The 22810-nt window shown below is 44.7% G+C and overlaps 3 protein-coding genes across 7 annotated transcripts; 2 read left to right on the top strand and 1 right to left on the bottom strand.

The window, feature by feature from the left end:
* The first annotated feature begins 4 nt into the window (after window positions 1-4).
* Window positions 5-5146, top strand: TAX1BP3 (Tax1 binding protein 3). Of its 2 annotated transcripts, XM_089484208.1 has the most exons (5): window positions 15-119; window positions 1782-2008; window positions 3223-3342; window positions 3483-3560; window positions 4130-5146. In XM_089484208.1, exons 2-5 carry the CDS (start codon window positions 1940-1942, stop codon window positions 4277-4279), a joined length of 417 nt encoding a protein of 138 aa, XP_089340334.1. In that variant the 5' UTR covers window positions 15-119; window positions 1782-1939; the 3' UTR covers window positions 4280-5146. The 2 variants fall into 2 exon arrangements, with proteins under 2 accessions (XP_089340335.1, XP_089340334.1); XM_089484209.1 differs by lacking the exon at window positions 1782-2008 and having other exon boundaries at window positions 5-119.
* Window positions 4254-22334, top strand: SHPK (sedoheptulokinase). 3 transcript variants are annotated; one of them, XM_089484205.1, is made up of 8 exons: window positions 4254-4339; window positions 14909-15118; window positions 15427-15568; window positions 16587-16770; window positions 17225-17377; window positions 18784-18959; window positions 19956-20156; window positions 21939-22334. In XM_089484205.1, exons 2-8 carry the CDS (start codon window positions 14912-14914, stop codon window positions 22331-22333), a joined length of 1458 nt encoding a protein of 485 aa, XP_089340331.1. In that variant the 5' UTR covers window positions 4254-4339; window positions 14909-14911; the 3' UTR covers window position 22334. The 3 variants fall into 3 exon arrangements, with proteins under 3 accessions (XP_089340331.1, XP_089340329.1, XP_089340330.1); XM_089484203.1 differs by lacking the exon at window positions 4254-4339 and adding an exon at window positions 5555-5594; XM_089484204.1 differs by lacking the exon at window positions 4254-4339 and adding an exon at window positions 12793-12876.
* Window positions 6373-12745, bottom strand: CTNS (cystinosin, lysosomal cystine transporter). 2 transcript variants are annotated; one of them, XM_089484206.1, is made up of 11 exons: window positions 12663-12745; window positions 11595-11692; window positions 11071-11146; window positions 10571-10658; window positions 9969-10072; window positions 9225-9356; window positions 8511-8610; window positions 8200-8319; window positions 7799-7969; window positions 7399-7516; window positions 6373-6952 (listed from the first exon to the last, which is right to left on the bottom strand). In XM_089484206.1, exons 2-11 carry the CDS (start codon window positions 11671-11673, stop codon window positions 6825-6827), a joined length of 1116 nt encoding a protein of 371 aa, XP_089340332.1. In that variant the 5' UTR covers window positions 11674-11692; window positions 12663-12745; the 3' UTR covers window positions 6373-6824. The 2 variants fall into 2 exon arrangements, with proteins under 2 accessions (XP_089340332.1, XP_089340333.1); XM_089484207.1 differs by lacking the exon at window positions 12663-12745 and adding an exon at window positions 12369-12508.
* Window positions 22335-22810: the final 476 nt, after the last annotated feature.

Here is a 22810-nt window from a genome sequence, read left to right as displayed (position 1 = left end):
GCTCGGCTTTTGTTCGCTCTGAGGCAGAGGAAGGAGGCGGATCGGAGGAAGGGAGGAAGCTGGGGGTCCCTGCCGGGGCGATGTCGCATATCCCAGGCCAGCCAGTCACGGCCGTCGTGGTAAGGGAGAGCAGAGGGGAGCAGGGAGGAGGCAGCCATCCATCCTCAGAGGACTATAATAACAATAGGCTTATTCTTTTGCGAGTCTCTTCATACAGAGGAAGGGAAGGAGGGATAGGGGAGGTTTAACAAAAGGAAAATAGCCATCCTTGCACCCAATTGTTACACATACATATATATATATTGTATACAGACTAATTCTATTAGCATTCATGGGTTGTGAAGAGGATGTGCATAGTTGTATGGTAGATATATGTGTATGTGTGTATACACACACACACACACATATATATAGTGAAATCTATATTGATGCATGTAGTGATGTCTCTTTGTGAACTGAATGTGTATAATTGCATTCTATATATGTATATATATGTATACATATATATATACACAGACATATATATGTAGTAAAGTCTGTATTAGATCTTTGTGTCTTTGTGAACTGAATGTGTACAATTGCATTATATGTGTGTGTGTGTATATATATATACACACACACACACACACACATATGTATGTAGTAAAATCTATTAGATCTTTGTGAACTGAATGTGTACAATTGCATTATATCTATGTACACACACACATATATATAAACACACACACAAAATATATAGGAAGATCTATATTATTAGGTCTTTGTGAACCAAATGTGTATATAATTGCATCATATGTACACACACACACACACATATATATATTGTACAGTCTATATTAATACAAGTAGCCCTGTGACTTTGTGAACTGCGTGAGTATAATTACATTACATGTAGTTAAAATTACTTCCCTTCCTAAGCGTCTTGAATGTTTCTAGCACTTCCTCGCTACAACTTCAGACTTCCTAAGTCTCCTTTTCCTCATAGTTGTAACTTCAGGGGCAGGGAGTCTTTTAATGGGATTAATTTCCCCATCCCTTTAGGAAGCATTATTATTTTGTCCTCTTTTGGGTGGGGTCTGCAATCTTATGCTGAACTCGCAGTAGTAGTAGTAGTATTTGTATTTGTCCCTTTTTCATCCAGGACGTTCGTAGCCCCAAGTCCATCCCCTTGTTCCCAATCCTATCCCATCCTCTTGTGATTTTTGGGGTTCCTTTTGGGGTTCACGCCTCCAGCGCCCATTCTCCAGGATGCTTCTTCTTCCTTGTCCGTTCATGTACGTTTCTTCCTCTTGCGCTCATGCCAACCTTAAACTTTGTCCTTCTCTCTTTTCCTGGTTCTTCTTACCCCGCCTTCCGAAGCCAGCTCTTGCAGGACTAGATCCCTTTGAATCCGCCGGATCCCTTCGCCTCCCAAGGGAGGGGCTGCCATTGCAAATAGCCCCAGGGACTGAAAATGTATTTGGGGGGTGAGTAAGTGCAATGTGTGTGGGTTTCAACTAGTGCAAGCAGCCCAGCCCAGAACCTCCTTTATTGATTTACTTTCAGTTTAACCCTTTTGTAAGCGGTATATCTTGGTTCTGGGTTGGGACTCAAGAGTAACTCTTTCCTTACTCAAAGGCGGAGTTCATCTTTATAGGAATACAACAGAGACATACATTTCTTAGGTCTTTGGCCGTTATCGAAACGATGAAAGGAGTGGCCCAGCGAAGGTTTGGGACACAGAACGGAGAGATAAGTAATGTGAATAGTAATACCTGTTTCTTGCCTGCCTTTCCTTTTAGATTGAGGTGGGGAACGCACGGTTTAACGCACAGCGAGAGCATGGTGCAGTGGTTTGAGCGTTGGACTGCAAATCTGGGTTCGATTCCTGGCTCGGCCATGTGTCACATGTTCCCAGCCTCAGAGGATGGCCATGGCAAACCACCTCTGAGCAAACCTCATGGATAGGGACAGCATTCCCCAGCCGTCATGGACACCATCATGCCCTAAAAGCGGTCGTCTGGCTTTGGTTCGTGCAGAAAACACTGCGCGATTGTGCCCCGCGCCATCCTTCCAGCCGCATCCAGTTTGGAAGGCGATGGCCCACTTGAGGCTGTCGGCCGCCTGCGCCTGTCCTCCGCCTGGTTTGGCTGTCCTCCCTCTCTTTTTATCTCTTTGTGTGAGGACTTGCTCATGAGCTCATCGCCGGCTTTAGCCTCCAGTGTTCAGAAAAAGGCATAAAAGGGCACTTGTTTACATGAAGTCAATCTGATGCATCCCTTCATTTAGAACTGGGCTTCCTTGCTCTGGGGGGGAATGGTCTCTCATGGAGAGGAGAAGGAACCAGAGCCCTCCAGTTTAAAACCAGTCCCTCCCTTTCTTTTGCTCGTCTTTTCCCAGCGGAGAAGGTTAGCTCCTCCTTAGACTTGGGTTGTTGCTTGCCATCTCTGTGGCTTATTCTGTCTTATAAGGTCCGGTGTGGTTTAAATGTTGCACCAGGAGACCAGGTTTTGCATCCCTGCTCAGCCGTGGGAACCCACTTTGGCCAAGTCTCACTCTCTCAGCTTCAGAGGAAGGGTAAACCAAGGTATGGAGGAGCTGTCTTAGGCTCTTTTGAATCAGGATCCTAGTCTTGGAAGAGGCCTCAAGGACCATTCAATCCAGCCCCCTTCTGCCGTGAAAAAGGACACAATCCCAGCTCCAAAGAAAGAGACTTCACCATACTCCGAGGCAGCATCTTCCACTGATGTTCTTCCTAATGTTGAGGTGGTTTGAAGCCATTGCTACCGGTCCTGTTCTCTGGAGCAGCAGAAAACAAGCTTGCTCTATCCTCAATGTGGCACCCCTTCAATATTTAAACATGGCTATCGTGTCACATCTTAACCTTCTTTTCCCCAGGCTAAACATACCCGGCTCCCTAAGCCGCTCCTCATAGGGCTTGGTGGGTTCTAGCCCTTTTCTAGTTTCCCTCCATCACAAGAAGAGGATCCTATGTGATATTCAATGGTCTGATTCTTTAGGGCTCTCTTTGGAAAAGAGGAACATGTCTCTCTCCGGACTCAAAGCCATCTTGTTAGTGATCCCCAATGGCCATTGGTCTGTTAGAGAAGCGTTCTCCTTACTAGCAAAACCAGGTCCAACATGGCCATATATATTCATAGAGTGTAGCTGGGCCTGAAATTGATGCTTGCTTCTGATGTGCCTTTTCTCCTCCTTGCCCCTCTCTTCCTTCCTCCTTTTCAGCAAAGAGTTGAAATCCACAAACTCCGCCAAGGAGAGAACCTGATCCTGGGCTTCAGCATCGGAGGCGGCATTGACCAAGACCCGGCTCAGAACCCCTTCTCTGAAGACAAGACCGACAAGGTTAGCATGCTAAAGCCTTTCTGACCATTTGGCCAGCCGTCTCCAGGCCCACGGCGTTTTCCCAAAACGCTGACTTAGACCCTGAACAGAATTTTGTTGCGTTTCTCTGCTGACAAATTCTCTTTCTGTCCCTCCCTTAGGGCATTTATGTCACCCGAGTGACCGAAGGCGGCCCAGCGGAAGTGGCAGGGCTTCAGGTTGGAGACAAGATCATGCAGGTAAGCCTCACGCTCTGGGCCTAAGAAGCTGCGGCTGACTGGGTTTACTGGGTTTCTCTTGCGGTGCCTGGTTTGTTCAACCTAGAAGGACAAATCTATAACAATATGAGTGCAATGGAAGTTGAATATGAACATTAGCTCTATGGGATTTACTTCAAGGCAAGTGTATATATAGCAGGAATGGGGCTGGATTTGTTCCCGGGTCCAGTCCTAAGGGACCGAGTACTTTCTGGGAGGTTGGCATTCACCTCTTTGCTCTGATATTGCTTGGCACCTGAATTTGGGAGGATGTCTTGTCTTGGCACTGTCTGGACCAGCTTAGCATGGTGAGCAAAGGAGCAAAGCCATTCTTCTAGTGGGTTCAGATAATGGTCTTGGAGCTCATCTATGCTTAGAGAAGTTACTTCCAAGAGCTTCTGCAACTTCTATAAAGGGGTGGGAGGAATGAAGCTAACAGACCCACAGCTTTCAAGACTGCTTCTGAGTTGCAGGCAGGCAATGCCAGCAACCTGTATGCCCTGTCTGCTTGATCTCCTGCGGCCTTTTTCAGTCTTGCTAAATCCTTACAGGTGAATGGGTGGGACATGACCATGGTGACGCACGACCAAGCGCGCAAGAGGCTCACCAAGCGGAATGAGGAGGTGGTCCGGCTCCTGGTGACGAGGCACTCCCTCCAGAAGGCGGTGCAGCAGTCAATGATGTCTCCGCCATGCCATTGAGGACAGCTTAGGAACGGGTGGGCAAGATATGGACGGCGCACGGCGGACCGGTCACCCTTGGTGAGACCACGGCTCCCCCACTGCAGACCAAAACCTTTCAGCCAGAGCGGTGCTTGTGCCTGTGAGGCGGCGCCATCTTTGTAGAAGCATCTGCCCTGTTGCCTCCACAAAGATGGCGCCGGTTGCGGTGGGCCCCTGTACTAACTAGCCGCACAGGGCAACTTGCGCAGAAGAACTCTCCCTATTCTCTTGTACAAGACATGGCTCAGATGGGTCGGATCCAGCTTCGCCGCTGGAGATGTTCCCGGTGGCTTGGTCCCAAAACCTTCCGTGAACGGAGAACTGTCGGCAGCAGGTAAACCTGCGGCATCGGCCTTTAAAGTACAAAGGAAACTTTCTGTGGCTTAAGCACCCAGAGCTCTTACAACCTGTTCTTCTTTTTAAAACAGAAGACCGTATTTTCAATAGCCGTAAATAACTACTTCCCCCCCCCCTTAGATAAAAATTGCCCTGTCTGTCTCATTTCAGTATATTACTGCTATTCCACTTGACTTCAGTGGCATTAATCCTCTGCCCGACAGGACGAAAACGAAGTTGCCAGTCTGCCAATACCACTAGATGCCTCTCTTATCACTGTGTGTGTTTTTTGTACTTCTGATTCCAAGATAGCTTTGGGACTGTCTCTTTTGATGAAATGTAGGATTTCTTGGTGTGCGTGTGGTTTTTTTTATCTTTTACAAAGCCTTGTGGGTGTGCACAGAATGGTTGCCAATTCACCACACCAGCCTTGATTTTTGAGGGACGGGGGGAGTTGTCGACACGTTTGCCACATGTCGTTTGACACACAATAAACTAAGCAGGACTTTCCGTCTGGTTGCCTGTGCGTTTTGTGAAAGCATTGTGAGCCAAAAGGCAAGAAGGGTCATATCCGGGAAACCACCTTGTTCCCTCTAGGAAGGAAGAATGGTGCTTCCTGGACACTGGGATTCATAGATCTTGGATGAGGGTTCAAAGGAGATGTTGTCTGGAGATGCATTTCTTTCTCTGTGGCACATGGCTGCATGTCACCATGAGAGCCTCACAGGCTCAACTGTGAGAATGGCAGCTTTGTGTCTTGTTCCAACAGCTCCCAAAACGTAAGCTAGGTAAGGATATGTGTGTCTCTCTCTCTGTGTCTGTCTTGAGCACGGTCTCCAGATGGATCCAACGGCCGCTTGGTCTGCTCTGAACAAGTTCAAGTAGAAAGACCAATCCTTCAAGTAGAAAGAGCAGGAGGCTTCGTTCTTTCCTTCCTGACTCAAGAATGCAAGGACAGGTAAGACTTATCCTGAGCAGACGCAGCGCGACATGTTCGCCCTGCGCATTCCCCGCATTTCTGGACATACTCAATGCTAGCATTCCAAGCAGGGTGCGGTCTCAAAGTTTTGTAGCCCGGTCCAGGGTTTGAAACCCGGTTAATATAAATGGCTTTACCACAATTGGATCAAGGGTCTGCCAGTTCTAGTCCGCTCCAGCCCCGCTTGGGTTTTAGCTGCATTTTCTGTTAATCCGTGTTGGCCCTGAGTCAGGCAGATCCTGACACGAGAAGCCCAACCCTCTGTACTTTATTCTTTCAAGGTGTAGGGAATATCCCAGTGCTCAAAATGGAGGTTCTGTGTAAGAGGTGTGAGTGGTTCTGTCCACAAGGGTGGCCAAAAAAAGGAGCCACCTGTCGTCCTTGATGTCCCCCCTCCAATTTAGGCATGAAAGGCACCAACATTTGTGAAACCATGCAAAAGATACCCTGAGAAATATCCCTGAACCCCCTCTTCGACTCTCCAATAGATCTCCCTTGCAGTCCCTCTCATAATGGCAAAGCAAAATGTCCATCCTCAAAAGACGAGATGAGCTTTAGGACATAGGCAAATGTCTTAAGTGTGAGTTACGGCATTAATGCCTGTCATGCTCAGTCCTGCCGCCGTTCAGTGACTGGCTGTGTCAATGTGGGGCCTTTCCTAGCTCTAACGGGGGATTCTGGGGCTTGAACCTGGCGCATACCTGGGGAAAGAAGCCCTGCCACCCAAAAGGTTGCACTTCAGTCATAACCACAATGCTGAAAGTTTTATGCTAAGGTTTAATTCACACTGACACCCGCTCTGAAGTTGCTTCGATCCCAGGTTTACACAGCCCAGTTCAGCAGCTCCTCAGTGCAAATGCAATGCTTCCATGGAATAAAAGGTCGTCAGGTTTGGTCCAGTGATCTCTCTGTGCTTTGCCACAAGAGGGGAAGGCTGGAGTGCCCAGTTCACAGTTCACAGATCGGTTGGATGGAAGCCGTCTTCCTGACCGCCTTCTTTGAAGGCAATAACTTTTTGGGTGACAAAGTGAAATCAGAACTACATCTTAGCAAAAGAGTAAGGCACTAGAAGGTAATTAAACTGAGGAGGGCTGCCTTCCTCAGATGGAAACCAGAGTCACTGTCTTTCTGCAAGTCTTAGTGTCTGTGGCAGCTGACACTTGCTGGCAAATTTAGACGGTGCACCCATGCGTTGTGGGAGATGTTTACTCAAAAGAACTGGTACTCCTCAGACCGATACAAGCAGTAGTGCTGGACGATGAAGACGATGTCAAAGCAGATGGAGAAGAGGCCGAGGCCAAACTTGGTGGGGTCCCCAAAGATCAGTTTCCACTCATCTAAAAGGGTGAGATAAAACAAGTGGATGTTCTCCAACTGGCTTCAGGTCACCTTTGAGAAGACCAGAACGTGGGTCTTCCATCTCCCAATCCAACATCCTAACCCAGTGTAACGAAAATGCAGGATCTGGGCTGCTGCAATTCACTTCAGTGGCTCTTAAAGCCACCCCCAAATGCATAAACTCCTCAAGTCTTAAAAATTGTGGTTTGGGTACAATTTAGGGGCAATTTGCACCCCAAAACAATAGGAAAAGTGTTCCCCACACCAAATGTCTCAGTATCACTTTGCAGGGATCTCAAAATGGCAATCGGAAGAGACATTGCATCCTTTTGTTGACGTTTTATGAACGATTGCAGAGAGAAAATAAGGCATTCAGGCTGGCTGAGGGATTATGGGAGTCGTAATCTAAAAGGTCTTGGGGTCTGGTCCAACGAGGGACGCTTACCGTTGTTATAGGACTGTAGAAACATCTGAAGCAAGCTGAAGCTGCCGCCCACAAAGTCCAACAGGACATTGCCAATGCTCCAGCCTTCGGTACTCTTCCGGCGAAAATTCATGTAGGCCTAAGAGAAAAAAAAGTGGATGAATGGCAGTCCAGGGCTGCACCTTTCTCTGGAAAAATAAGTCCAGAAAAAGGTCTTGTCCCCAAACTTCTTATGGCCTGGTTCCCCTGTGTCTTTTCCCCCTTGTACTTTTGTGGCCACACCGGTCTTCTCAACCCCACACTATCTCCCAATGCTACAAGACAAGAAAGCTTATCTTAAACCTTAAATGTGAAGGATGAGAAATGGAAATGGATTTAATCTCTTGCGCTCTAGAGGTTAAGGCAAAGGGACACTGCTTACCTGTGGGAAGTATTTGAGGAGAGTGACAGCCAGCTTTACATAGGAGAAATAAAACAAGAACTGAAGCCAGGTGATGACTCCGGCGGCGGCCACAAATAAGGTGGTGAAGATGAAAATCCAGCCGACAACCAGCAACCCAATGGCGATCCGGGAGACCTTTTGGCTCCCTTTCTGCAGGGATACAAAGCAAGGAAGAAACGTGTCGTGAGGATGCCCAAGCAGCAGATGGTGCCCTTGCCACCCGATGAAGGAGAATGCAAGCCTGTTTTGCAGCGCTCTGAGAGGGGAGGAATCTGGGATGCCTGGACTCAGGGATTTGGGGTCCTGGGTACAGCATGGGATCTTTAATTGTGGGGGAAGGAGATGTAAAGTAGACCAGAACACATCTGTGGTTTAGCCACCTCATAGATAAGGCACTGCAGGATGATGACGAGGGTCACGGCAACAGCGTGGAGGCTGAAGAAGACGTCGTTGCTGTCCACCGGGTTCACGCCGTTGGGATACTGCTGCAGGAATTGCTCCTGGGTAGGAAGAGACAAGCCAGTGGGGTCAGAGCAAGTACCTTTTTGTGTGGGCTTCTGTCACCAAGCAGATGGGTTCTAGAGTCCGTCTGGGAATGGGACAACTCTGCGGATCCCTCCCTACCATAACCTTCTTCTTAACTGTGTCAGAAGGGGATTCCAGAAGGTAGGAAATGGAAGCATCGCCTTACCTTCACAGGGCGGACCCAGAAGAGCCCGACGTTGAAGACGCTGTAGGCGATGAAGCCGGTCAGGTTCAATGCAATGAAGTCAAAACTGAGCCCCACGACGCTGTGGGAGAGAAAAAGCCAGAGGGTGGGGGTTAGCATGCAAATCTACAGAGAACAATTTCCTCCATGGTCACACCGCAGACCTCTGGAGAGATGCTTTAGTGGAAAGGTAAAGTGCTATTCGTTTGTTTGGGGGACTCCATAGGATGGAGCTATAGCACTTAAAGTGGTGTCAAACCGCATTGTCTCTGCAGCGTAGATGTAGAGACTGAGAGCATGGATGGTTAATGCACCCCATTGTGCTATACTATAATAAATCTTGTCCTCAAGATGCCATAAAACTGTTAATTTTTCCCCCCAGTCTATGGTCTCCCTATAGTGTTTTAACTGAGAGGCTGCCTTGGGATGCTCATAATTCTGGGATTAAACGGGGGATGAAATAAATAAGCAAGAGAAGAAAGAAGGGAATCCAAGTCTGACTGCTTTTCCCTTGTAAAGAACTCAAACTAGCTAACTTGACACCACTGAGAAAACGTATCTGAGGATCTGGTCTCTAGGGCTGTTGCCCTAGACTTCTCACCAAAATCTAGTTTGGTCTTCTGTTTTCTCCTGAGAAGATCCTCCATTTTGAGCATCCCTTACGACAAGGCAGCCGTCGGCGGCTTGCCTCCTTACCTTTTCCGTTTCCAGTTCTCAAACACCTGAGGGTAGAAGGAGATTGACCAGGCCAGGAAATAGATCCACCCGATCACCTGATCCAGGATCCTCACTGCATTGCTGTGGAGGACCAGGAACCGGATTCTTGGCCTGCAAAAGGGGATTGACATCAGATTACCAGAGAAACGGTCCTCCGTAGTCAAGGAGTGTCACGTTCCTGGACCTTATGATCACAGCTGTAAAACCGCATAGGAAGTGCGCTGAGGAAAGCCGTACCCTTTCAGTGTTATAGTTTGGCAAGGACAGTCCCAACGAATCCTCTGCTGCCCCACTCTCTCTCTCCTGCTCCCATGTTCCTCCTTCATCCTCAGCTTACTTTTCATTGCTGCAAACTATCATGCAGATGTTTCAGCATGTGGTATGCCACCTTTATCCAATCCAGCGCCTGCCCATCATCCCATTAGGCTACCTTCCCATCATCCCATTGGTCTTTTAGTTGTGGATAAGGGGAGTTCAACTATTCTTGTTGTTAGTATTATTAGATTTATTTCATGCTAGTGATAATAAAAGCAGGCTGGATCAATTTTAGGAGGAAAGCTTTTGAATGGCTTTGAAGCAGGCAAAGCCTGTTCCTCCAAACGTTGTTTGACTACAACTCCCATTAGCCCTAGACAGCTTAGCTGTGCCTATCCTGTTAGAAAGAGAATGGAGAGCTCTGGTCACACAAGTTGGACAGCTCAGCCTTGTTTGGCGGCAGCTTACCTTGTTTCATTGGAGGCATTGCTGTGAAGGTAGACCGTCACCTGTCCGACATCTTTTGCTCTCACTTGGAAGTGGGTCTCCTTCAGGCCTGCTGCTACGATCACCTGAAAAAGACACGAGGGATACTGAAAGGGAGAAGCTGCTCAAGGCACAGACGACAGTCCCTTTTATCCACCCAGCTCAACGTTCGCTGCACTGAGAGACATCTATTCTCGAGGGCAGAGAAGGCTCCTTCCCCATCACCTTTCAATTGGAGATACCAAGAATTGAACCTGGGTCCTTCTTAATGGAGAGCACACACTCTTCCATTGAGCTGTGGCAAAGAAAGATTCTTATCCTCATGACTTTGAGCGAAGGCTCTCCAGTAAGAGTTCCTCCAGCCTCACAAGTCTATATGTAAAGTTGCCCTGGAACTTTCTGAAACGTAAATGGAAGAATCTACCTTATATTGAGTTCATAACTATTGGAGCTGGTGTTGCCCACATTGACTGGCAGGGTCTTTGAGGCGGAGAATGTGTTACCTGTTATCTCCCTGGACTGGAGATACCAGGGATTGAATTTGGGTCCTTCTGCATGCAGAATGCGTTCGTTTCCTAACTTACCTCCTTGGGCAGCTCAACGATGGTGTGGTTCTCCTTGGACGAATAGGTGACGTTAAATGTGATCTCCAGTGTCTCATTGAGCGGAGGACTGAGAAAGACAGAACAGGAGCAGCCGTTAGGATGGAAGGCATTGTAGGGACTGCAATTCCCAGCAGCCAGAGCCTCCAGAGCCAAGAGTGAGGGAGGCTGGGAGTTGGAGTCCACCCAGATTGGAAAGCTCAGAGAACCATGCAAGGAATAGGGGCTTGCCAGTCAACCTGGCCTAGTAACCTAGTAAAACATAGTCAAGAAGCAGCCAATGACAAAAAGCATGCAGTGAGATTTTATTTTGCTACAGAGGAAAGGGGAGAAGCTGCATTTTTCTTTAGAGCCGAATCCCAAAATAAAGGATGTCACTGAGCAAATGGTGAGCAACAGACTCTTGCTTTTATAGTGGCATGTTTTCTCCTCCGGAGAGCAAAGGTTGACAACCCTGGAAGCCGGTGCTTATAAAAACTCACCTTAAAGTCACTGTGATGTTCTTTGAACTGCCGTTTTCTAGCGAAACCTCTTCGGGGACCTTGAGGACCGTGGCTCCTTCAAAAAAAGAACGACAAAGGAGTCAAAGTGACACTTGGATGAAATTTGTTAGTCATTCAAGAGGTCACAAGACTCTTAGATGTGCAAGCATGCGTTGACTCATTTCGACATTTGAAAAACTGAAAGCAGGACACAGAAGGGTGTTCTGAAGCAAAGAAAGTGGCTTTCCGATTCTGAGAAAAGAGATCCCAGCTAAACCTTCATAACTGTAAGAATAGACTGCTTTGGAGGTCTTGAAACAGAGGCTGGATGGGGATGCTTTGGTTTTGAGTTCCTGCATGGCCCTTGGGATCCCTTCTGTGCTTCTATGATTCCTAAGACAAGTGGGTCTCAGGAAAGGCACGGCATGCTCTTGCCAAAGATGGTTGCCACATGCCAGAGAAGGCTTGTTCCTCTTCCACAACCGGAGGCCGAAATGCCTTCCTTGGAAGGCCAGGGGACTTACCAGAGAGATGCGGCAATGCAAGAGAAAGGAGGCTGAGCAGACGGAGGGCCAGGAGGAAAAGGCCGGCTCTGCTCCCCATGGCGCCAAGCAGCTGACAGCTGTAAAAACAAAGAAGGCAAAGGATTAATATCAAGAAAAGAGGAAGTCTTGGTTAGCTGGAAGGAAGGAAAGAGGCTGAGGACAAGATAAAAGACAATGCGGGGTGGAGGTTGCATCTTGGAGCTGAAAGCAGAGAGGACCGAGTTCAAATCCCAGCTCAAAGAGCTCTTTGGCCACCTTTCACCAACCGTGAGAGGCCTGCCTCGCAGGTCCGTCGTAATAGCTTTGTTCATCCCGCATAAGTTTAAGCTCAAATGCGGAATACACAGCTATTTGGTGTTGTTGCGTGCCTTCAAGTGCTTTCTGACTTTTAGCTACCCTCTCATAGAAATACATACATACATACATATATATATATTTTCTTTCATTGAGTATATATATATATATATGTATATGTATATATTATATATGTATATAAATACACACATACACATGTGTGTGTGTGTGTGTGTGTGTGTGTATTCTACCTATCTAGATATAGAAAACATATATTCTATCTATTTATATAGATAGATAAATAGTGTGTGTATTATATAATAAATCATAAATATATAAATAACACACACATATATAAATATATATAGGGAAATAATTTATATGTATAACTATAAATAAAAAATGATGATGATGATGATGATGATGATAGATAGATAGATAGATAGATAGATATTCTACCTATTTATTTATATAGATAGATAGTTTATATATAGTTTCTCTTTTGTCATAGCTGGTTTTTCTGTAGCTCCTGTAATCTGACAGCACTCCAACTTTATTATTTTGGATGTTAAAATAAGTATAGGCCTTCTTCTCCCCTTTATATTTCTATACTAAACCCTAGATTTGAAAAAGGGGACCCTACGGGAACCACAAGCCCCATCATGCCCCGCGGCAGCCCGAAAGCCGAAAGCGGGCGCCCCATGCCGCGGTGCACGCTGGGAGTTGGAGTTTTTTTGGTCTAAACCGTCCCACCTGGACGTTTTGTGAGGGAATAGAAGTCCCTGGAGCCTGAGGGGAACGGAGCAGCGACGTTCCCTCCGTCCCAAGTCGTTCCTTCCAACGTCGTTCTTCGTTTTAGGCTCCGGGCCTAGGCCTTTCGAGGCCTCTGAGGCGACGCCGGCGAATATAAAGCTCTGCTTCCTGGGGAGGCCATCTTGGGTGTGGCAGGATCTGGGCCGTTTCTGAGGTAATTTTTATTTCCTTCCTCCTCTTTTTGCGAAAACAGGCCTCCCGTTGTTTAAATCTAACTTAGTTAATGTATAATTTCACACAGAGCCGTCAAATATCGCCGGAAAAAGGCGAAAAAGGTGGGCCTTGGCCTGAGGGGACGGCGACCCAGCCAAGATGGCGGCCGCGCTCGGCCACTCCTTGCCCTTGTCGAACGATAGGCCGCCATTGTGGCGGCGGGAGGGCGAAGCCGCCATCTTGGGTGTGGCGCACAGAGGAGGAGGCGGGCCTAAGAACAACAATTGTTTCAAAGTTCACTCTTTCTGAGCTTTCATTTCCTCAGATGCCACTTTGTTTCTCTTTAGCCGTTTTTAACATCAAAACTCTCAGTTTTTGAGGCCTGAGTGGGTTATTTTGTTTAAAAGTAACCCCTCTCAGGTCTGGGCCTGTTTGGTATTCTTTTCTGTTTATGTTTATTTAGGCTTCATATATATATATATTAGTCATATATATATATATATATATATACATATACATATACATATATATATATATATATATGTATATATATTATTTGCTTCCATTTTGTTGCTACAGTCTTGTATTGACTTGTTTCAACTCAGGGCTGGAAGGCTTTAAAACTATTTAAATTTATTATTTTTTAAAATAATAATAATAATAATAATAATAATAAATTATTTATTAATAAATTATTATTATTATTTAAATAAATAATAAATTTATATAGCTATCTTCTTGTACGTTTTTCCTTTTTATTATTTGATTCCTATTATTTTATTGTATTATGTATATTATTTTATTACTTTTATTTTATATGCTTTTCCTGCTAGAATTGTAATGCTAATATTTACGTATTTTTTTAAAATTGGAAATGTGTAAAAATTATTACACATTTCCAATTAATATTATTAAATTTATTAATTTAATATTATTAAAATATTTTTAAAATTATATTTTAATAATATTAAATTAATATTATTAAAATATAAGTTAAAAAACCCAATTATTTATACATTAAATAATAATGACTGAATAATTTCATTACAGTCACGGACCAGCATAAAATAATAGTTTAGAGTAAAATAACAACGTTTTATGTGTTTTAATAGATTGTCATGTCTATGTTATATTTGCATTGTGTTATGTCTTGTAGTGACATTAGTTGAAAATAAAAATATTAATCCCAGAGAAATCAAATAATGAATATTTAATAAATAAATAAATAAATGTTATACAAATATTGTAAATATAATATTAAAATAAATATTGTACAGATATAATAAATATAAATGTAATATAAAAGTTAATAAATATTGTACAAATATAATAAATATAAATATATTATAAAAAATATAATAGTAAATATAATATAATATAAATAAATATTATACAAATATAATAAATATAGATGTACAGTAATATAAAAATAAATAAATTTTGTACAAACATAATAAATATAGACATAATATAAAAATAAATAAATATTGTTCAAATATAATAAATATAGATGTAATATAAAAATAAATAAATATTGTTCAAATATAATAAATATAGATGTAATATAAAAATAAATATTGTATAAATGTAATAAATATAAATACATTATAAAAATAAATATAATATAAAAATAAATAAATAAATATAGTACAAATATAATAAATGTAAATGTAATATAAAATAAATATTGTTCAAATATAATAAATATAAATATATTACAAAAATTAATAAATATAATAATAATAGTAAATATAAATATAATATAAAAATAAATAAGTAAGTATTGTACAAATATAATAAATATAGATATAATATAAAAATAAATAAATATTGTTCAAAAGTAATAAATATAGATGTAATATAAAAATAAATAAATTTTATTTATTTATTGGATTAAGTAATTTTTAATTTGTTGTTACATGTTCAGTCTCCCGTATCTGGAATTCCAAAGTCCGAAATATGAAGATTTTTTCATGCTCCAAGCCAAGTTTTAAGTGAGGTGCATTAATGCCATCCTTGTTCTCTCCTTACAGACAATGCAGACACCACCGGAATCTGAGGACACGAGTTCAAAACCCACTGTGCCACCTGCCAATTCCTTCTGCGTCTTGGGAATCGACATGGGCACCACATCGGTGAAGGCTGTCTTGGTGGAAGAAACAGACCGAGGGCCAACTGTGGTTGCAAGCTGCACCAAAGCCACTAAGGCGCAAGTGGAGAGTCATGGCGCCACTGGGCTGCAGGTAAGAGGGGGATAAAGTCAAATGATGAGGATCTGCCCATTTGTTTGGATGGATTGAACCTCACAACACAGAGCCAGTCTATCCTTGAACATTAGTTGCCGCGGAACAAGAATGGGAGAGGGCTGCTGTGGTTTTGTGAGACACTGAGCCTTCTCCGTCAGAGAGAGCCCTAGTGCCACAATAAACTACAATCCCCAGGGTCCCCTAGCATTAAGCCAGGGCAGTTTAACGCGGTCTCAAACTGGATTCTTCCTGCAGTGTGTTCGGGGCCTTCACTTTCTTTCCCTCTTTGGTTGTCACTGTTGCAGAGGGACGAACAAGATGTCCGCAAAATCGTTGCCGCGCTGAACGCGTGCCTCGCAAATCTCCCACCACAATCGCTTGGAAAAGTGTGCCGCGTTGGCATCTCTGGACAAATGCATGGAGTGGTCTTCTGGAAAACAGGTCGAGGTATGAACAAAACCAAAACCCTTCCTCATTTATCAAATATACATGTTTTCAAGAGGAAGCGCTTGTTTTTATTTTGCTTTTACGCTTCCAAAGCCTTGCCGTGTTTTACTTCCTTCTGGACCTTTGCAGTTTAGTCTCTGCATGTTTCCAAACGTTAAAACGGATGCCTTATCCTCCCTTCCTCCTCCTGAGCGGAGTAGCCAAAAATGAAGATTTTTATTCATTTGCGTTGTTATTTTTCCTCTTTCGAAATGGTGAGTATTTTTAATCTCATCTTTCCTTTTTCCCCCCCTGTGTTAATGGGCATTTTAAGAGCTGGTCATTTTCCAAATGGCAGGCTGATGCAATTGAACAGAAGGCTATGAAATTTCCTTCTCTTAGGGAAACCTCTCCATCATTTTCTCTTTTTGACATGGCTTTAAAATTTGCCTCCTCCCCTGGACGGTCTTTGCCTATTTGTTGTCTTTTGTCAGTTGCATTGTATGCACCTGTCTGTATCTATCCCACATTTACAATTTTGTGAGGTTAACCTGAGAAAAAGAGAGAGAAACTATGTCAAAGTCATCCAGAGAGCATCATTGCTCCCTGAGGACTTGAACCTAGCTTTCCAAAGTCCCAGTCTAACATTAACCCTATCTAACCACTACAGCAAAGTGTGGTCTATATAGGCCAAATTAGACCCTTAGAGCCCCAAAATGTGGCCCACCATAGACTCTAGATGCCGTTTTGAAATGTTAATTGTTTGATTTATATCCGTATTTCTCCAAGATAGCATTTGGGGTGACTTTTTATACCCCCCCAATGTCCGCTGATCACCTCCATATTCCCCCCAAACCTTGGCCAGACATTGGTTAGTTGTAAAACTAGAAGTGATGTGATGCCTCATCAAATGTACCCGCAATGAGCTTTTGGGACGGGGCACTGTTTGTGTAAAGTTGCCAACTCATGAGTTTCACATGTTAGGAAGCGTGCTAAGAATCGCCTCCTCCGTTACTTACTACAGGTTTTCTCTTTATAGGTTGCAAGTGGCTGGAGAGCGAAGACGGATGGACCTTTGAGCCCGAGGAGGTCAGCCGCCTGGTCACATGGCAAGATGGACGCTGTGGCAGCCACTTCCTTGCCTCCCTTCCTCGGCCGAAATCGCACCTCAGCGTGGCCACTGGGAACGGCTGTGCCACGATCTTTTGGTACTTAAAGAACAGGTACTGCTACGTTCCTTGGTTTTGCATGGCGACGTTCTCTTTTTTAAACACAACCTGGCGTTTTGTAGCCGTGCCTCAATGCTGTAGAATCCCCAGATTTGTAGTTTTGTGAGATATTTAACCTTCTCTGTCAGAGAGTTCTGGTGCCACAACAAATCTCCAGAGCATTGAGCCATGTGGCGTCAAACTGCCCCATTTCTGCAGTGCAGATGCAGTCACGGTTGTTGTAAACCTCCAAGGATGGAGCAGAAAGTTGGAAAGGAAACAAGAAGTGGGTCTTGTCTCAGAAGTAGCATTTAATGGCCTAAAGCTGGGTGGGCATATTGCAGTCTCTTGAACCCGCAAGTCTCACAAACCTCTACATTTTGATGGTTGCCACTAATGAAACATATATGCCAGGGTTTGGATGTAATAGACGTATCTACTGTAACCTACTTTTGTTTCTGGTGGATAGCCCCGATTTCCTGAAGCCTTACGATGCTGCCGGAACCATCCAAGACTATGTTGTTGCCATGCTGTGCGGACGGGAAAAGCCACGGATGTCCATCCAGAATGCAGCAAGCTGGGGATACTTCAGCACCACCAGTAACAGTTGGAATACAGACATGTAATTATTAAACTTTATTATTATTAAACTTTATTTGTAAAGCACTGTAGGCTTGCACAGTGCTATACAATGCAATACAATACAATAAAATGGACCTACCAGTGGCATACAGACTGGGGGCTAGCATGAAACCTTTCCGAGCTTCATGCCCGCCAGAGTTGCCTTCACTGTGGCATCCAAAGATACATGACACAAGGTTTCAAAGCTCCACTGGCTTCTTCATCAGGGAAATAGATTGATGTTAGAGACACAGTTTGTCCAGATGTTGTTGTTGTTCTCAGGGTTGTATGGAGGGATATCTATGCAGGTAGAGGCCATTCCTTTGACCATATGGGCTCTGGGAGACAAAGATTTGTCGATTTTGGATGTTCTTATAATATATATATAGCCAATATGGCTATCCCTTGATAAGTTTAATCAGTTGTAAGCTGTAAGCTTATTCATGCTTACCTGTTGGGAGTAAGTCCAACGAAACTCACTGAGGCTACAAAAGCCACGTCTGGTATTATTTTGAAGCATCCTGGCTTCTTCTTTACAGGAAAATGGAGTCTGGGGCGTCTCAGTAGACCAGGACCCCACAGCTGGAAAGATCCCCCATTCCCCATTAACTGGCAAGGAGGCTTAAACCGCTTGTTAGGCCTGTTCAAGGTTGGCAGAGAAACTCAATGCATGTTTCCTCTCTCATGGCATTAACTGCTAACCTGGTTTGGCAAAACATGTTGTCGATGGGGTGCTCTTACGGCAGGGCTTTGTTACTTCTAACTGCGTGTATGTGTGTGCTTAGCATTTTGAAGAACTAACGCATGGGAAGGAATTCAAAGACAGGGATACATTAGTCTGGAAACATCTACAAAGGGATCTTCTTGTCTCACCTTTGAGATTAACTGAAACGAAGATTCTGGTAGCATGAGCTTTCATAGACCTGAGCCACTTGTAGTTCTCCATCAGTGCTATTCTGAATGTTCAACACAATCAACAAGCTTACATTTTTAATCTTTCTGCAATGCTCAGTTAAAAGTTGGAGGTCAGTGTTGCTGGAATAATGCGTTGAGGTGGTGAGATGGCCCCAAGTGTTGGATCTTCTCTGTAGTTGATGCAATGCTCAAATAGTTGGGGAAGGGGCAAGGAGAAGAGACCCAGCAACTTACTATGATCAGCTGTTATGATGGGACCTTATTATGATGGGATCCTTGGTTACTGTTTTTTTAAAGACCCAATTTTGGGGGAGTTGATGGTTGGAGTCTCTCATTTTAATCACCCAGCATGCCCCTGTGCCTTGGGTACCAGTTGGATGGACCCACAACCTGCATGTCTCTTATTAGGTGTGTCTTCCCCCATCTCTAGCGCCTGGTCCTTTTTCTTCTGGTGTGGACTAACCACCCTTGGTCTCTCCCTCCTGGTTTTAGCCTCCAAGGATCACACTTCCCTGTCCATTTGCTTCCTGAAGTGGTCCAGCCAGGGGAGACGGCCGGGGAAACCACCTTCCCGTGGCACGGGATACCCAAGGGCACCAAGGTTGGAGCCGCCCTGGGAGATTTCCAGTGCTCAGTGTACTCTTGCATGACAGAAAACACAGATGCAGGTATGTGAAACAAAGGCCGATGGGATCCCTAGTTTGCACCTGGAAAAATTATGCTCTAACCTTTCTTACCCTCCTACACTTCCCCTGCCTTAATCCTTTGCTTTTCTTCTCTCCTTCTCTTTCTTTTCCCCTTCCCATTTCAAGATAACTTTTCCAGGGTTAGATTAACATAATGCTGGGTTAATTTCAGGAAGGTGGTGTCTGATATTCAAAAGGCCTTTGATAGGATCATAGAGACCACAAGGGCCATCTAGTCCAACCCTCTGCCATGCAGGAACTCTCACTCAAAGGACCCTTGACCTCCATTTAAAGACCTCTGTTTAAAGACCTCCAGAGAAGGAGACGCCATCATCCTCTGATGGAGTGTTGAACAGCTCTTACTGACAAGAGGTTCCTCCAAAGGTTTAGGTAGAATCTCTTTTCCTGTAGCTTTCAAGAAAGTACTTAGCTGTAGCAGCGGTTTGAGGCCACATTGTCTTCTTCTATATCAGTGGTTCTCAACCTTCCTAATACAGTCCCTCATGTTGTGGTGGCCCCCAACCATACAATTATTTTCGTCTTGGTTCCTAAGACCCTTGGAAATATGTGTTTTCTGATGGTCTTAGGAGACCCCTGTGAAAGGGTTGTTCAACCCCCCCCAAAGGACTCATGACCCACAGGTTGAGAACCACTGGTCTATATAGTCTTTGAAGGGTAGCCATTTTGGATCCTTGCTAGCTTTTGAAGCTTTCACATCACGCACCAGCTTTTCCAGAGGAAGAGTGTATCCCAATTCAATGCCAGCCTTTTGGACTTAAAAGTTTTGGGCTATTTCACTGCAAACGGTGATGAGGAAAAAAGCGACTGGGTCTTTTGTGTTCTAAAGGTTTCTTTTTATGATCCTAAACATTAAGCGACCATTAAATCTGGGTGTTGGAGGCCTTTCTGATTTGTGGTGGATGAGATTAGCCCTAGAGGGAAAGGCCCGCAAACGTACTGCCTTTCTCTTCCTCCTAGTTCTCAACATTGGGACCTCTGCGCAGCTGACCGTCTCCATGCCCTCCGGGTTCCAGCCGGGGGAGTCTCCAGACCCATGTTCCCCTGTGGCCTACTATCCCTATTTCAACAATCGCTACCTGGCAGTGGCTGCCTCCTTGAACGGCGGGAACGTGATGGCGACCTTCGTGAACATGCTGCTTCGATGGATGGCAGAGCTGGGTAAAAATAGTTCTGAACGGCGAAGGGCTTACTATCACAAGAGTGGGCCAGGAATTGGGGGAATTGGAATTTTAAAAGTCATTGTTACAGTCTAATAGACACCTTACTCACATCTATGGCTGCCGTCCTGTTAGTGACGTCTGTGAGTATAAGTCCACATTATTACGCCTGCACATATCTGTTTTGTTGGTTACTTTTTGGCTCTTTTTCTTTAAAACTCATCACAATGCTACAAAGCATTTGGCCTCTCTCAAAACGCACATGCCTTATAACTATAAAAGTACAGGCTTAGTCCCCCTTATCTCAAATGCCAAAATTGTCCACATGGGTGTCTGAGAGAGTGACACCTTTGCTTTCTGTTGGTTCAGTGTACACAAACTTTGTTCCAGGCACAAAATCATTACACATATGTGTATATGGTGCATGCAAAACATAAATGAGTTTCACGTTCAGACTTGGGTCCCATCCCCAAGATATCTCATTATTGATATGTGAGTATTCCACAATCCGAAACACTTTTGGTCCCAAGCGTTTTGAATAAGGGGAGACTCAACCTGTAACTTAAAACCTGCTTAGTTTCACCATGGAAAGAGTGGAACCATTCCTTGTTATAGTACAGTCTATAGTATAGTATAGTGAGTTATGCCTAACTATTCCTTAATACAGTCTATAGTATAGTATAGTATAGTGAGTTATGCCTAACTATTCCTTAATACAGTCTATAGTAATAGTATAGTATAGTATAGTGAGTTATGCCTAACTATTCCTTGTTATAATACAGTCTATAGTATTGTATAACATAGTATAGTATAGTATAGTATAGTAAGTTATGCCTAATTATTCTGTTCAGGAGGGTGTCAGTTGTGTATTTCTGTATGGCAGGGGTTTGGGACGGATGGCCTTTGTGGTCCCTTCCAACTTTGAGATTCTGTGGTCCAAAACACACTGCAGAAATAATCCATCTTGAGACTGCTTTAACTGCCTTGGCTCAGGGGATTTTGGGAACTGTAGTTGTGCGAGACCTTTAGCCTTCTCCATCAGAGAGTTCTGGTGCCGCAATAAACTTCGATGCCCAGGATTCCTTAGCAGTTAAAGCGGTCTCAAACTGGATTGTTTCAGCAGTGTGTTTTGGACCTATGTTTCTATGCTTTGACCTTTTGGGCCTCACAGTCACTCAGGGCTCTATAGGAGACAGCCTGGTCTGTATAGAAAATGCTGGGGTGGAGGGGAGTCTATTCAGAGACCCTTCCTCAGTATGTGTGGCTGGTGATGAAGACAGTAAAGAGCAGAGGGGGAAAGGCTGAATCAATGACTCAGAAGCACTCAAACCATTAAGGGCTTGAAATCCGGAGAAAATGGAAACCGAGTGGGGAGGGGGAAGTAACTAAAATCATCAATTAAAGCATCATTAAGACACTCGGTTAAAAGGCTAGAGATGGGGCCCGTTCTGCAGCTTGAAGAGAGTGACAAACATGTTTCCTTTCTGAAAAGGGATTTTTCTGGGGGCTAAATCCACAAAGGAGAGTGGTAGAGGGGAAAAACCAAGTGGATTTAGCCACCTGCCCCCCCTCCCCCCCATCTCCTCAAATTTAAAGAGTGGGAGCATCCCAAATGGGCAGCGGTGACAGAATTGAGGGAGGCCTCTCTAAAATGGCTTCCCTTTGCCAGTAATTTAGATTTGTCATGGGTCTCATTGTTACTCGCAGCTCCTTGTTTCCACATTCTGGTGGCAAGGTCTCATTAGTGCCAGCTCCCTTTCAGCTTTTCTTTCTCTCCCAACAGGGATTGAAGCCTCGGAATCAGATCTCTACCTGCAGATGATCCAGGCTGCCTTGGCCCAAACCGACACTGGCCTCGCCATTTGCCCCACGGTCTTCGGAGAACGGCACACCCCTGAGAGGTTGGCCTCGGTGACAGGGATCGCAGCCTCGGACCTTTCCTTGGGTCACGTCACCAGGGCCTTATGCCGCGGCGTGGTCCAGAACCTCCACTCCATGCTGTCTTCAGAGCGCCTGAAGGAGGCCGGGGTGAAGCGCATATTGGCCGGCGGGAGCGGGCTTTACAAGAACGAGGTGATGCGCCAAGAAGTGGAGAAGGCCTACCCGTTTCCCGTCGTCTACGGAAAGGATGTGGATGCGGCCATGGGTGCCGCCCTGTCCATGATGCGCAGAAAGTGACATCACACGCAGCCACAGCACATATTGTTTGCAAAGAAAACATGCCACGAGCAGAGACACCAGGGAACTTCATGCTTTGAGATGCAGGTCAGAGGAAAGGCAGGTAGGAGAGACCCTTGACACTGCTGTATACAAAGTTTTTAATCATTCCTCCCTGCCACATCCTTAAAAAACTAAGGATGAGGGTTGGACATGTGCGTTGCTACATAGGCTTTGGTCATTGGAGACTTGGGACTCCAGAGGCCGCTTGCCTCCCTTTGTCTTGGGGTCTAAAAAGGAGGAATGGGCCCAAGAAGAAGGATTCCTTCGGATGCATCCCATTTAAAGCCAGCTGCCTGCAAGGGTCCTTTGACCAGAGTGTGGTCTGCTGAAAGTATGGGATGAAAGAAAGCATTGTTTGTCATCGACCCTCCCCACCTAATGTTTATTCCTAGTGAATTCCACATTTTGTATACAAAGGACCAGCATTGTCTTTCT

Source organism: Sceloporus occidentalis, unplaced genomic scaffold, assembly GCF_023333645.1.
Source record: "Sceloporus occidentalis isolate IW3139 unplaced genomic scaffold, rSceOcc1.0.p SCAF_21, whole genome shotgun sequence".
Taxonomy (NCBI): Eukaryota; Metazoa; Chordata; class Lepidosauria; order Squamata; family Phrynosomatidae; genus Sceloporus; species Sceloporus occidentalis.
This window is presented reverse-complemented; position numbering and strand designations above follow the sequence as displayed.